The sequence below is a fragment of the Chroicocephalus ridibundus genome, chromosome 1 (genome assembly GCF_963924245.1).
Source record: "Chroicocephalus ridibundus chromosome 1, bChrRid1.1, whole genome shotgun sequence".
Lineage (NCBI taxonomy): Eukaryota > Metazoa > Chordata > Aves > Charadriiformes > Laridae > Chroicocephalus > Chroicocephalus ridibundus.
In genome coordinates this window covers 185,345,013-185,360,407 of record NC_086284.1, presented here as the reverse complement: position 1 = coordinate 185,360,407, position 15,395 = coordinate 185,345,013, and the positions used below count along the sequence as shown (strand labels likewise).

General features: G+C 36.2%; 1 protein-coding gene across 11 annotated transcripts in view; it reads left to right on the top strand.

Moving 5' to 3' along the window:
- The window catches only part of SLC16A7 (solute carrier family 16 member 7), an 87,798-nt gene that overhangs the window by 49,082 nt on the left and 23,321 nt on the right, over positions 1 to 15,395 (top strand). For all 11 annotated transcript variants that reach the window (XM_063323081.1, XM_063323078.1, XM_063323074.1 and 8 more), the window contains one exon: positions 1,235 to 1,477. In XM_063323081.1, coding sequence (XP_063179151.1) covers positions 1,264 to 1,477 — 214 coding nt within the window. In that variant the 5' untranslated portion in view covers positions 1,235 to 1,263. The remainder of the gene's footprint in view (positions 1 to 1,234; positions 1,478 to 15,395) is intronic.

Genomic DNA, 15,395 nt, shown 5'->3' with positions numbered 1-15,395 from the left:
AGGAGACCAATCGAGAGTAATAAGTTGCCTAAATGCCCAAGAAAGAAACAGGGAGGAAGGAGGAATTTTCAGTTCACGCTCTCTGTGTAGGCTGAATTACACAGAAGAAAACACGGTGGACTCCAGCTCTGTTTAATAATAAAGGGATTTGATAGTGGAAAAATCTCAGAATTACAAAATGGATTCTTGGTACTACATGTTTTCTGAAAAGGTTGTGCAGAGTGTAGAAAGCTTAAGATTTTAGATATCAGGATGATAATAACAATTTATTTCAGGCCTTAGGAGTTTTATGTGGATTACCTATGATGTCTTGAGCTGCCTGAAAGTGTTGGCTGCACCTCTAAGAGTCTCTGTATCACTCTGGTGATATCTATTATGGTAAATTCTAAATTAGAGAACAGCTGTGGAAAGTTTGTGAGGTTATTAGTAAAAGACTTCCTGATGTCTTCTGACATGTGGAAACAGAACAAAATAGTACCATCAAGCTCCACCTCGTTCCTGCAAGTAATATCGACATCAACTAGTATGAAGACGAAAATTTTAAAAATAAGAGTACAATATGGAATTGTAATATTTTGCACTTATTTTATGGACACACAGGGAATTTTAAATCTCTGCTTAGAACCCGCTTCTTAGGTGTTCTCATGAAATAAGCAAGGGATATCAACAATGGTCAAAAACTGGATAATGACAGCATATCATAAAAAACTGTGTAATAAATTTATTCTTTGCTGTAGTTGCTGATGATTTTGATGAGGTACCAGTAAATCTTGCTAACACAATGGCATTTAGTGATAATTTACTGTAACTCTTTTTCCATTAATTCCTATGAGTCCAATTTCCAGGGTCGTTTGTTTGGTTTTTTTTCCTGTTTCATTCCTATGATAAATCCACACTGCAGATAGTAGAGCTATGTAAATTAGCCTACACAAACACGTCACTTTCCAATAAGTGACTAATTGCAAATACAACTTCAGTGACTTAGACCAGTGATTTGTAGCAGTTGCCACATACTGAACAGGATATTACAAATATTCTCGCCACAAGTTTTTTGGCAGAACAGATTTTGCTTCTAAAAACAGGTACTTGCGTTTCGTGGTCACGTGAAAGCTGGAAATCGGTCTCTGCTCTGAGGATTCTTTATAATCCCTGCAGATGATGATTGAATACTGCAGTTTGATAAAAAAAAAAAAAGGAAAACTGTTTGAAATTTGTTTCTTCTCTTCTTTTTCAGCCTAGTTGGAGAAGAGACAGAGACCAAAAATGCCACCAGCAACAGGAGCACCACAGTACCCACCACCAGATGGAGGCTGGGGATGGGTTGTGGTCTTTGGGGCTTTTATCTCCATTGGATTTTCCTATGCATTCCCCAAAGCCATCACGGTATTCTTCAAAGAAATACAAGAAATCTTCCACACATCATATAGTGAGATAGCTTGGATATCATCAATTATGTTGGCTGTCATGTATGCAGGAGGTAAGACATTCACGAAATTTGCAAATATCATAATTTTTTTTTTTCCCTATGGTCTTAAAGCATTTAAAGTTAATTGCTACCTGATTTTATCATTATTACCTAAAGAATTTACCCAACTATATGCTTCTTTTTGTATCATACTTTATCAGAGAGTACTGGTAGCCACATCATCATTAAAGCACTGTTTACATTCTCTTTTAAAACATTTTGTTTTCTCTTCCTTTTTGTTTTCCCCTTAGGGCGTTTTGTTTGTTCCTCTACCTAATTCTATTTTGCAATTTTGCCCTACATTCACAGTTTCTGAGTCACATTTTCCATCAAAGCAATGCCCAAGCAACTTCTCCTGGAACTGGGGATATATTTGCTCAGTTTCCACTGCCTGGGTGAGATCTCTCAGTAGATCAGATGATGGAGCTTAAACAGAAAATTATTATGGCAATGAAGGTTCATTAGTCAGGCACAGGTATTCCTCTGTAGACAGGGGTTTTATATCTTGCCCCTATTTGTCCTAAAATAAAATCCTACCTTCCATTTAGGCCAAGAGCCATGTTTCATCCGTGCCATCTGTATGACAGCTAAGATACAGACAATCTTATTCTTGGGACTGAAATGAACGGTGAACATAAATTCTCTGATGTCTTTTTTCTTGTGAGCAAGCAAGCGAAGAACAAGACAGATGAAAAAGGATTTTAAAGTATAAAGCTATGTTTAAGTAGTAAGTGTCAAACCTGCTTTGGCAGGTTTTGTGTCTATCAACCTCAAAGCCTAGCTGTTAAAGTTGGCTTGATTTCTTGATTCTTTCTGAGTATGTTTTGTTAAGTATTGGTGGGAACTAGGTGCTAATTAGGCAAAACATTTTTTCAGTCAGTCCAGAGGTCTGAATAAGAGATTATTTCAGTCGATAGATCTGGCACTGCCCTTTCTTTGGATGTTATGAGGTAACCACTTGGAACATCTCAGACTGTTCGCAATGATGGAGCAATTAAACACATACATTTATATATAGGTATGTGTGTATGTCTATGTTCATATGTATAAATGTATATGGTTAGAAACTGAAAACATTGTGCCAATAGCACATTGAGATTCAATATCCATAATCACTGAAGAGCATCACTCCAATATTTTTCTGTGTAATAGCAAAGTACGGTCTTATCAGATCCAGTAAACAGCCTGCGGAAGGAAGCATGAAGTCTCGTTTTTAGCATGGTAATTTTTTATCTCTGATTTCAACCTGTGTATGTTTTGACACCTGGATGACCCGAGCTTCTTTAGCAGTCAGGGCAGAAAGGTAGGTGCCTACAGAGGGGAATTCAGACTACCTGAGTTGCTGTCTCTAAGTACCCATTTTTCCTCTCTGACTATAAAAATGAACCTGCAGACAGCATAGGATTAGCTTAAGCACCTCAGGTAAATATTTTTCAGTTAATGGGATGGAAAAATGGATCCTTTTTTCAAATGCAGGGACAGAGACCTTATAAAGATGTCTTGACAAGCAGTGTCAATATCAACAAAAGCTTGCTCTTCAGATATTTTGATCCCATTTATATTCATATACTAGTAGAGGTTCATAAATTATTCATATACAAGTAGAGAATCATAAAGGATTTTATAGGACCAGCAGCAATAACCAAGTGATTGACCAGAATTCACTGGGTGAAGAAGTAACTTGAACTAATGCAATCAAGAGTGAAGTAAAAGAGGAGGTATGTCCTGTCACACTCAGGTCTCCTCTAATGTAAGTTGCTTCTTAAAGGACACATCAGCGCTTGCACTGTGGAGTGTACATGTATAACTCTGGAGGCCCCTGAACAAGTGCTGGACCCATCTAGAACAAGGGAAGAGCGTAGATGTTGAAAAGCCAGAGTTTGTGTCATCTTTCTTTATGCTGTGACTTTTGACACGGACTCTTTGTCACCATGTTTTCTAATTGGAGCTGATTTTTCTAAGGGCATATTTGCTTTATAGCGCAGGTGCTGTTCTTTTGTTTTAATCTTTGAACAATGTTTAATTTACAGTGTTTCTGTCATCTCAAAGTGCACCCAAGTTTTATTAACAATACAGATGCAAATCATGGGACATGTAGCTGTGGTCATTTATCTGTGAAGTTCAATGTGCACAACTTTTCATGTAAAATACAAAGCATTCAGTACTTCTGCCTTTTGTCTAATACTTCTTTTACTGTTCTGAGTACCAACATGCTAACTTCACCTGTACATTGACACGAAAAATTACAAAACGGTTTACTATTCATTCTGCTAACACCTGCCCTAGTCACTATGAAGATTATCAGCACAGGAACAGTAGGCAAAGTTGTTTGGCTATCTTGTTACAGTCTCCTGGTTTTAAAATGCTGAGAATGACGACCCTGCGTGATATAAACACTCTTTGAAGCCATAGCTTTTCTAGAATCACTTCCTAAAAAATAGGCCATTTAGACAATCATTGGCAGAATATGAAATAGCAATCGGGAAAAACATTTCTGAAGGAAATCACTCCATTGTTTTTACTGTCTGAAGGTAGTTTGATTCCTTAGCATTTGATGTGCTGTAATGTGAAATACACGTCCAGAACATGAGTACAAGGTGTATTGTTTACTATGAAGTGTGGTACGTACGTCTGCGATAAACACTCTCTTCATCATACTACTAATTAAGGTAACCTGAAAACATCTAAGATCTGTCATCTTCATTACAGCTTAGCATTCAACCTATTAATCATCACAGTGGGGTCAGTGAATAAGTTAGAGTCTGTGCAGACACTTTTTGCTTTGGAGGCTGCAGCCTCTTGCAGTAATTAGCTGGCATCTGTGTTTCAGTAACAAGGTATTAACTTACCTTTCAATGCTTGAGAAAAAAAAAAAAAAGAAACTAATAAAAGGCATCCAGTAAGGAGCTAAAAGAATGTTAATTATGTTTATCACTTACTTCATACTTAGAATAAATGGCATTAAATTATAGCAGACCATCTGGCAATCCATATGGTCTCCTGCAGTCCTGGTTAATTCCAGCAAATAGGTCAAGCACAGCATTCACCCTGTTAGGAAAGCACTAAGCAGAGGTGACAAATCTGATAAATCAAATCAATATGAAATTCTTTTCCCCTCTCAGTCTGGCATAATACACACTTTTGTACTCATTTTTGTTGTTTTTTTTTGTTTATTTTTGTTTGTTTGTTTGTTTGTTTTCTTAAGCTCTCTCTTCCCATCCCCCCCACCCCCCCCATCTTCTGGATGTTTGTTAGAGTTTACTAAAAAGCCATCCCAAAAACTGAGATCCTGTGATGTGATCAAGGTTACAGGTACTGCACAGCTTCTACTGTGCAGCCCATACTTGAAAAAAGCATCCTCTGGAGAAGAGCAATAGTTCAGTCTCCATGGCAACTCCTCCTTCTGCCTCTCTTGAGCAGAGACTGTCAATTGTATTAAATTAAGGGTGATGGTTTTGTGATGGACTCCCACACCCAAGGGACTGTGACTGAGACCACCAAACTTTTGTTACTGGAGGACAGGAGCTGGGATAAAATAGAATTAGTTGAGTTATCCTGACAGGGCAACCTGTGTTTCTGTATGTGTATGGACACATATGTATGTAAAATGTGTGTGCGTGTATGGATTCTTATATACATAAACTATATGTGTTTTCATATACTCATAGAGCTGTATTTATGCTCTAACATGCACAAGCATTAAGGAATTCAAGAAAAAGCTCAAATTCATTTGACCTCAAGTTCTCTCAGTTCCTTCTTCTCTTTTTCAAAACTTCACCTCTCACTTTGCGCAACGTTAACAGCCGAAGGTGATTAGAGAGCTTCTTATCGGAGCTTGATCTGTTTTCATTAAAAATGTTTTCATTGCTTTCAGCGTAGGTTTGATAGGAGCCTTAGTGGCAGCTATGAAAGCCATGTGACAGGTCCGGTGATTTCAGACACAGCTGACCTTGAGTTTTAAATTTCCTTAGGGAAAAAGCAGTTGGTTTACTCACTTGTCTTTAACTCTTTTTCTGTCATTTTTCCAAGGACAATTTCAGTTTGGGGTTTTTATTTCTTTCTTTGTCTGGTTTTGGTTTTTTCCCCAAAATAAATTTTTGGGTGTGACATTGGGTTATAGAGATTAGCTTGAGCGCTAATAAATCCTTCAAGCCATACCCAGCGGTGAAATCTGGGATAGTCTTGCTGGTGTGAAGTTCAAAAAAGAAAGGTCCATTTAAATTCTAGATGATGTTTCTAAGTAAATAATTTAAGAAGGACCTTTAGACCCCTTTTGCAGAAAGATGCTATATAAGTGTAAGTAGTGGCCATTACCGTTTTTCAAAACATGCTCATAATTAAAAAATGCAGCATTTAATAGCTCTTCTTCTGTATTTCTTAAGTTATTCAAGTTTGATGTTAAGTATTTCCAAACAGTAGCAAACCCTTAAAGGATTTTTCAGGTGACAACAGAAAAGTAACCTATAGACAAGTTCTCATTTGGACTTTGTCAAATATTAATTTGGAAAATAGCATATCATATGGTATGTTCAAAATATTTGTGATTTTATCTCAGTGGGTGTTTTGGTGATATTGCTGTGAAGATGAAATGGCGTGCACAGTGGAGATGACAGTTGCGAAATCCATGTAACACAAACAACAGATGGTTATGGATTTTTACTTTTGGACAGGACGTGGGCTCCTACACTTTTTTTCCTCCCTGGTAACATTTTCTTATTTTGGTTTTACAAATACTGGCGCAAGCGTTTCAGTGGCCATGGATAAGGAGATTGAGAAGCTTTCTTAAATTGACCTATGTCCTTTGTTGTCAGGGACAAGCATTTTTCGCCATCAGAATATACAAAGTGTTGAATTTTAATAACCTCATTTAGAGCGTCCTTGAAAGCAGAACTTATCAACTTTCCGAATGCCTCATGGGCATAAGGGAATACTTCACATTTAGCCTAAAATATATGTAAAACTTCCATGTCAAGTTAATTTGAGACTCGCAGATAAAGGAAAAGAAGTCATAATGAGGTGACGCAAGAACAGAGCATTCTGAATCTTACTAGCAAATGGAGATAAGTACAAAAAGAGGTATCAAGAGTAACAAAAATGTTATAAATTTACAGCAGTTCAGTTTTTAAAAAGAAGACCTGAATGCTAAGAAAGCCTGATAAAGCTCTGACGGGTAATACAGCCGCTTTTTGTGTTCCTTGGAAGGCTTTGAGTTTTAGTAGAACTGTACCTTGTAGGCAGTGTTCTGCGGTAGCAATAGCTGTTTTAAACAGAGGCCTCCCCTAATGTTTAGAAAACACTCTTTAAAATGGTCCATGGGAAGAAAGATGAGAAAAAGCAGATCTGTTGTAGATGGTTTTACAAATTTTTTTCGAACAGGTTTGTCATCCTATCTATAAGAGCAAGCTGGTTTTTTACCCTGCAACTTGTTATGTTTGGCTGAACAGATAAGATCTAATTGTTAAATAGTCAGTGCCTTTTGGGGATCCAATTTTGTCAAGTTTTCACGAAACGTAGTTGCTTTTCTAGCCACACTCAGGCAGCCAGTCTCAAAGTTAAAGACATGCTGCCACCGAGAGAAAGAAGGGGGTTTTTTGTCTTTTATTGTATGCTTATGTTAATTTTGAATAATTATCGGAAAGACATTACGTGACAAAGAATTCCCACTGTGCTTTCTACCAAGCTTTTTCAGTATTCAAACCATAGGTTATTAGTAATGATTTGATGCATATCATAGAAATATTTGTGGTAACTTAAATTTAATGAGCTCAAGCCCTTTACTAAAACAGTTCTTATTTGCATACAAGTAGGCAACATGGATTACATAATGAACGTTAGTTAAGCACTCTTTTCTTATTTAAGGCTTTGGATTTGTCTTCATCTTCATTTGGTTTTATAGCCAGCGGTTTCAATAAATAAAAGTAATCAATATTTACAGCTTCTGCAAAGAAGATTCTTTTTTCTCTCCCACTTAGTTTCAAGTAATGGGTCAAAGTCAAACAATAATAAATAACATACATCATAAGAAAACATTTTCTAAGGGACTAAAACCTTGGGTTTGTTTAAGAAAGATATCAAGGGACACAGGCCTTTGATATGTTCATTGAGCTTGTAGAACTTTGACGAAAGAATGCTTATTTTGTGTGTACTCATAATGTTGGATTAGTTCCCATATAGTTTTTCATATCACTGGATCATACAATGGTGGTACTTGTGATGTGTGTCGCGTAATTCAAAGGTAGTGAAACAATGGTCTAGCACAACTGGGAATCATGAGATATTTAAGCAGATACCAGAGAAGTACTGTGGGGAAGGAAAAGTCTGTGTGTACCATTGTAATCACACCAGCACTTCAAATGAAATAATAAACCCAGCACTTTACAAAGAACTTATTATAGAATTTTACTGGTCCATTGTTTTGGAATGTCTAAGAACTATTTCCTTGTTTATTTTGAAGGGTATATTCAAGGGAAACAGAGTTGTACTGATATGTTTAGAAGATATTCTAAGCCAGCATCAAATGGCAACAGCTGAGATTTTTACTGTGATTCATAAAGATTTGTAGATCTATAGTCATTAACAGAAGTAAGTGGACCAGGGACTTAGTGACAGTTTTATGCTGATGCCAGGGCAACTACAGAAATCAAAGTATGAGGTGGTTTTAAATTAACTTGTATGATTACTTTAAACACTCTGTTTTTGAAGATTTTTGCAGAGGTCACGTATGACACATGTAGATAAACATATATACCATGCAAAGAGTTTTTGATCAGTCAGAACCTTTTCATCTAACAGTGATATTCTATTAAGCTTACACATGTCAAAAAGCACAAACTGCAGCTTTAGTAGGTAATATATATTTCATTGGTGCATACAAACCAAAGAAAATCTTACCTTTCTTTTCCACAAGTTTTGCCAGGGTTTTTTTTTTTTTTTAATTGTGAAGAAATAGTTAAGCATTTTCATTGCAGTTTTACCTGACTTCCACTCGGGTGAATAGGTACTATGACTTGACAAACAAATGAAAGAATGTGATTAAAATAGGAGACTGTGTTGTGAAATAAGACGTTGATTTCCTCATCTGGTTCAAACGCTTCTTGCAACACTTTCCCACTGGTGATGGGAACATGTGCCTGTTTGGTTTTCTGTGTGTACTACTTTGAAACACTTATCATTAAGTCCTTTGACTTTTAGAAAACTTTGAAGGAAGTAGTGCTGCCCTTACAACTTTTTAACAATAGTAACTAGAGATTATATGGACAGGATTTATGTGTTTAGTCTTCCTCCGCATAGACAGCTACATCTGATTCAGTTGTCTAGACATCATCTGTTGTCAGTCAATAAAAATGTGAATTTCTGATTCATCCCTTCCTAAGTTAAATGTCCAAACTTATCAAATGAATCATGTTTTAGAAAGACTTCTCTCTCTTTGGAGTGCTAAATGAACCTAGAGAAAAAGTTTAGATGTCCATTTTACACAAATCTGAGGTGATGCTACCCTACGTTTTTGTTGCCCTATACTAATACGTTATATTTCTCTCCCTAGAGACCTTGCAATCTAAGAATGTTCCTGTTAGACATATGCACCCATGGTTAGGGATTTTGAGCTTGTTCTGGTTAAGGTTTGATTTTCTACATTAATCTTCCTGTTGTATGTTGCATGGGTTGTAATTCTCACACGTTTCAGTGACACTGACTCAGCTGTACTAGTTTTTATACTTGGTAATTTTAAGATTACCTATTAGCTTGTAAATCTTCTCTGATCTTGCAATGACTTTCCACATACCCATAATTCCCTTTCTTCCATCACCAGCTAAGAAAAAAACACAACTTGGAGAATAGCTGTTTTGTCTAATGATTGACCAAGTCTACATTCTTTTGTAGCTGATTATAAGCTGATAGAAATCTATGCACCTGTCTAGAAATCTATATTTTCTTCTGTTGTGTGAATGATTTGAAAGTTGAATACACTTCACCTTCTTTGTAACAAGATCCCCAAACACTTCCCTGTCAGTATCAGCTGTCAGTACCAATTTTGTCATGGTACCAACCTTACTTATACTGCTCCCCTATGGAGGACTCCTTTGCTTTTCCAGGATCAGAAATTACTTGACTGAAATTTTTTCTTCTTTTACAAGAATGAGCTTCTCTGTCCCGCACATGCTGCTTCCAAATTTGCAGCTTTTATCTTCTTGTTATATTCTAAATCAAGGAATAAAAGTTAACATCAGGACTTCACAAGGACTCTGCAATGGCTTTCAGGGTAGGCCTGGCACAAGAGGAGAAGATGGGTGCCCTGTTTGGTCTTCCCTGGAAGGGGGAGTAATCTTGTGTCCTTGGAAGTCAAATTTCTCTCAGAAAATCTTCAAGAGCAGTTCTGATCTAAATTGTTTGAATTATTGGCATATAACCAAATGTCAGAATTAATCCCTCATTATTGTGACATTGCTAAGCTTTGAGTGTGTGTAATTAAGTAGCTGAGTCTGTTGTTATTTGCCTAATCAGAATTGTTGTAATTCCCAGAACAGCAAGTAAATAAACAAAATGCAGGAAGTTTTACTTCTGGATATTCTAAAGACTGTCTTTGCAGGAACTCTTCAATCCATAGGAAACCAAGACTCTATAACTGTTACCATGAAACATTTAATTAAGGAGCGTAAGGTTTTAAAGCTGGTGAGAAGCAGCATGCATTATTTATGGTGAAATAAGACTTTTTAGTTAGTTAGTTAGTTAGTTTGCCTGGACATCTGCCCAGCAAAATGCAGTAAAATGAAAGTATTGAAGTAAAGTGAAAGAATTAAAGTAAAATAGCTACATTATTGATAAAGAACTTTAGCTCACATGTTACATATGGTGAATCTGAAAGTCATCTTTGAATTTATTGCCAAGTGTTCTAAAGTCACATTTTGGCTAGTGGCACTGGAAAAAATTAAAGCTGACAGTAGGAAAACTTACAACAGATCCATTGATATACAAAGTGATGAATGACAGTTTTCACTGACAATGTTATGCTCTTATCAGAGACATGTAAAATAATTGCCTGGCACTCCATTCCAGGTGTAGGGACCATGATGCTAATCCTGCAATACGTGCTTAATTTTAAACACCTTAGTGATCTCATAAATTTCAAAGTTAAAATAAATTTTTCACCTGCTTAAAGTCAACGTATAAACATGTTTATATATTTATGCAAATATGTTTATCCATAGGCTTGTAACATCAAGATCTCTTGACAGTGTACCTTCAATGATTTAAGTGCTCCCAGAGGCACTCATGGAAATCTCATTTTTATTTATATCAACTTTAAAAAGACATTATCTATAAAAGATTCATGTCTTTTCCCCAAAATAAAATATAAATAAAATATAAAAGATAAGGTTTCAGGATTTACAGTGTTTGAGTAAAACTGGTGGTATTCACATTAGTAAAGTAATAATTTGATTAAACTTTTGGTTTATTTGTCAGTAAGCTTATCTCTGCTTCATGAATAAAAAATAAAAATCTAAGGAGACAGTACAATTTAACCTTAAGTATGAGCCTCCTAACTTCAGTTTTAATTTATTGGAATCTATAGAATTCCAGCGCTGCGAAGTGCACTGTGGAGTGGAGAATCAGGCACTCTGACTGTAAGGATTGTTGTGATTATTCACTGAAGCAACAAACTATGTAGCAAAACACTTTCAGGGAGTGACCTGAAATTGTATGATTCTCACGTGAGAAGAGAATGTAGTCAATATTAGAGGTGGTTGTAAGGGGCTGATGGCCTGATTCATTTTTGATTAATACATTTTTATTGTCATAGAAAGTTACAGAAAAAATATATATATAAAAAAGTTTGTCAAAAAAAAAAACAACCACAAACCCCTCTGTCCTATGGGCTGGACTTGCAGAAGGACCACACGGCCAAAATGTGATGGGGTAATTCATCTCAGAGCAAGGTCCAATGTGCATTGTATGACTGCACATACAATAATGAGCAATGCAGTCCAGCAATTGGGCTGATACTAAATTAAGAAACAGTTGTGCTGCATTTTTTTTTAAGGTTGTGTGGTAATAAAATGCAATATAGTACCACATTGCCTGAAATAAAACGTTTGCAATTATTTTGAAAAGCCAAGAGGAAGAATTGGATCATGGGAATGCCATTGTCTTTATTTGTACAACAGAAGATGTTTGAGGTATTTCAGAGTGACTTATTTGAAGATTTTTAATTGAGCTGAAAATACTGAGACTTGAAATTTTTACTTCAGCCTGGGAATAAAATGGATGTTAAAGCGTAAGAGTGTTTCATGCAATGCTAATTCTAATTTTATGTATCGTTCCTTAAAAATCAAATAGCGTGTCTCAATGATAGTACGCATGGGAGTGATTCTCTTGTCTTTCACACAGCGCAATATTTCATACCTGTGCAAAGAGTGTGCAAGGTTATTTAAACCATTGCCATTGTGATTTAGAAGCTTTTCATATTTACTTACTCAAATGTAAACAGTAACCTGAGTGCAAAGCACTTGACCCTGTGCTCAGAGAAACGGAGCTGAAGTGGCATATGGGATTAAGACAAGAACAAATTTGTATCATAGAATTTCTTCTGAATTGTTTCTCCTGATGTTATAAAAAATTTACCTGACAAGGTGTTCAGATATATACATATTTCCTAGATCAGTCAACTTTCTAACCAATTGCTTTTCAGTGAGATGTGTTAAAGCTTACTAAAGACACGTAGTTCCTCCTGTGGGAAGAAAATAATTATTTTTTTAGTAAACCTAAGGAAGATTCTCCTCACAGGCACACATGTTAAATCCTTGCAGAAGCGGGTGTATTTCATTGGATTATTTTAATGTGTTCTGGCTGAAGAACATCAACATAACTCCTTAGATGAAAGAGTGCTCCAGGAATGCATGACGTTTAGGCAGCATCTGCAATAGAAATCATGAGAAGCCTATATTTTAATGGGCACTAATTTATTTTGAATTTATGATGCATCATAATCATTAGAAATAAGCTGCTTGACATTACTCGGTGGACAATAAGGTTTCTGCCAGTGGTAGATTGTTTTATTTCTTCACACTAGGTAAGAAAATACGCCTGCTTTAAAAGCCACACAAATATTAACTTCAAGTGCAATAAGATGGCCTCAAGTCACCAAGCCGCTTCATGTTGCCTTTTGCAGCAGAGCTCAAATATTCCCTGTTCATGTAAGCAGACCTGATCTAGACTTCCCCCACCCATCCACACACCCCCTTTTACCTTCTCTATGGAGATATATCCTCTGCTGCTACAAGGGAAAGGGCTGTGTAGAGAGCATCACGCATGTTGTTTCCTCGCTAGTCCTGCTAAAACACAAATGCCATAAAGACCTTTGCTCGACTCCCTTACAATATATTCCTTTTTCACTGCTTAAGTCCCAGGCTTCCTCTACTAATTTTTCATGATTCTGTCACTCCTTACTTGGTCATATTTTATGAAATATTGTTTTCATAGGGGAAGGCGTACTTTCCCCCTCATTAGAGGAAGTCATCATGTTCTAGTTGATTACAGTCCATGGAAAGTGTGTTTGTTGATCCAGCCCACAAAAGAAATAGCATGTGTCTATACATAGGAAACATCTGAAAATTTGAAAGACCCATCAGGTAAAGTTCTTTCCATTGTAGATAGAAATCTAGAAGTGTCAACTTGATGACAAATACAACCCTGATGACATAATGTATGTGAGGTGGGTATGGGAATATGCAAAGGTAAACCGACATCCACTGAGATAATGCATAGATTGAAAAAAATGCATCTGATTTCTTTCTCAGTTCTATTCCATAGAGTATTATTCTCAGGCATGTCTATTTTGCTGTAAAAGGCTAGGGAGAAGCAAGGAAAAAAGAATGAGGAGAGAAGGGATTAAGACTCATTCTTAAATTACCGATTAATCAGTAAATATTTTCCTGAAGATTAATATTTTTTAAAAAGCAGTTAAATGTGGGTTGTCTAAAGTTTAAGTAAATCGGGAAATGTTCTGATCTGAACCCATGGGACGCTTTCAGAATTCTGGGCCTATTCGCCACGTTTTCTCCAAAGGTTCTGCTTCCTCCAGGGTGTAATAAAGGTTACTGAATAAAGAAATGCATTGAAAGGTGGAAACCATCACATAAATCGTACTGTTGTTGATTAAGAGGATGATCTTTTTATAATTTTTGGCTTTTCTTTAGTCTAGTTTTGATTTTTTTCTTCATGTTTCTAGCCATTTAACAGTTTATATTGCTTTTAGTCTTTTTGATGTGGAAGACAAAATATTCAGGGTTACCTTTACAAATTTCTGCAATTAAACAGATTTTCTCAAGATATGTTATTTTTTCACTTGTCTGAAAACAGGAAAAAGAAACCACAAACCACACTCCAAAGATTCTCACTTTTAATTGACAACTGAATGTAGCTGTGTCTCCCCCCACCCCTCGCCCCAGTTTCTTAGTCTCCTCTTTTGCAAAATGTTGGGAAAAATGTAAATTCTGTACTTGGTATGATCCCATTAATACATTACCATTGCCTGCAATTACACTCTAAATACCTTAGGTGCCAAAACCTACTGAGAATGCTCAGTTCCCATTTTGTACGATATCTTTGAAACACAAATGAATTCCCTTCCCCCTCCTCTTTCCTTTTCCATTTCCCTTCCCTTCCCTTCCCTTCCCTTCCCTTCCCTTCCCTTCCCTTCCCTTCCCTTCCCTTCCCTTCCCTTCCCTTCCCTTCCCTTCCCTTCCCTTCCCTTCCCTTCCCTTCCCTTCCCTTCCCTCTTCCCTCTTCCCCCTTTGCTCCCTCTTCCCATTCCCCTAGTATGCTGTGAACTGAAGATAATTCACATATATTTACTTTACGCAGTTCTTCAGATATGATCTAATTTATGGACTGTAAAGGAATTTGGGAAATTCCCACTCTTAAGCTTCTAATTGTTACCACTGAAAGTCACCATATTCGTTTTACTGGATTTTATTAAAAATACAGTTATAATTAAAATAATGATAAAAGAATGTTTTAAAAAGACTTTTGTATAAAGTAAATTTTAAGCGTAATGATACATATGTGTTAAACAGCAAATGCATTTGGAAATAAATTTACAATGTTATTGTCAATGACCTAAGTATGATGACTTCTCAGGACACTTCCAAGTTATAAATACATCCAGATTTATGCTTCTCATTACATATCTTCTAAATATGTAGATGAGATTTAATGTTCCACTCATGATCCATAATTCTCAGTAAGCGGTTCACGGAAACATCATAGGTAGTAGACTGAGTATTTTCAATTTTAAGTTTAATTATACAGTGCAAAATTAAGACCAGAAAGTAATATGATAAAGGAGCAACTAGGAAGAAGCATTATCTTTTGCTTTCTCTGAAATTACATATTATTGCCTGTAACAATATATAAGGAATCATTTCCGAGTTGAGCTAGTTATAACATTATTCTGGAAGAAAACAAATAAACTGTAAGATGATATGCAGGGTGAAAATGGGATATCGTATGAACATTAATATGATGGGCAATTTGAAGAAGACAGAGAAATCCAAATGACAATATTAATCTTAGCTGAAGTTGGCTGAATTTTTCAGTGAATGCATTATCTGAAAAATGTAATGATTTGAGTTGCATAGAATGTACCCTAGGTTCATAAGAACTACTAAATAGGCTGTGCAAGGTCTTCTGAAAGTGTTTGCTCTGACTTTTTGCTCTCTGTGATGTCTGCTAAGCTTCCAAATGACAAAGTACTGTTCTGCTTCCAGGAAAAGGAGCCAGAGATTTTTAAGAAGGTGTATAAAAAATCTTGAATGATAATAGGGGATAATAAACAGGAAGTGGTGAGTTATGAATACATTTATGACTATTGTGTTCACATGTGCATACACAGATTTGTAGAAAAGACAGGCATTCCTCAAAGAGGAAGAAC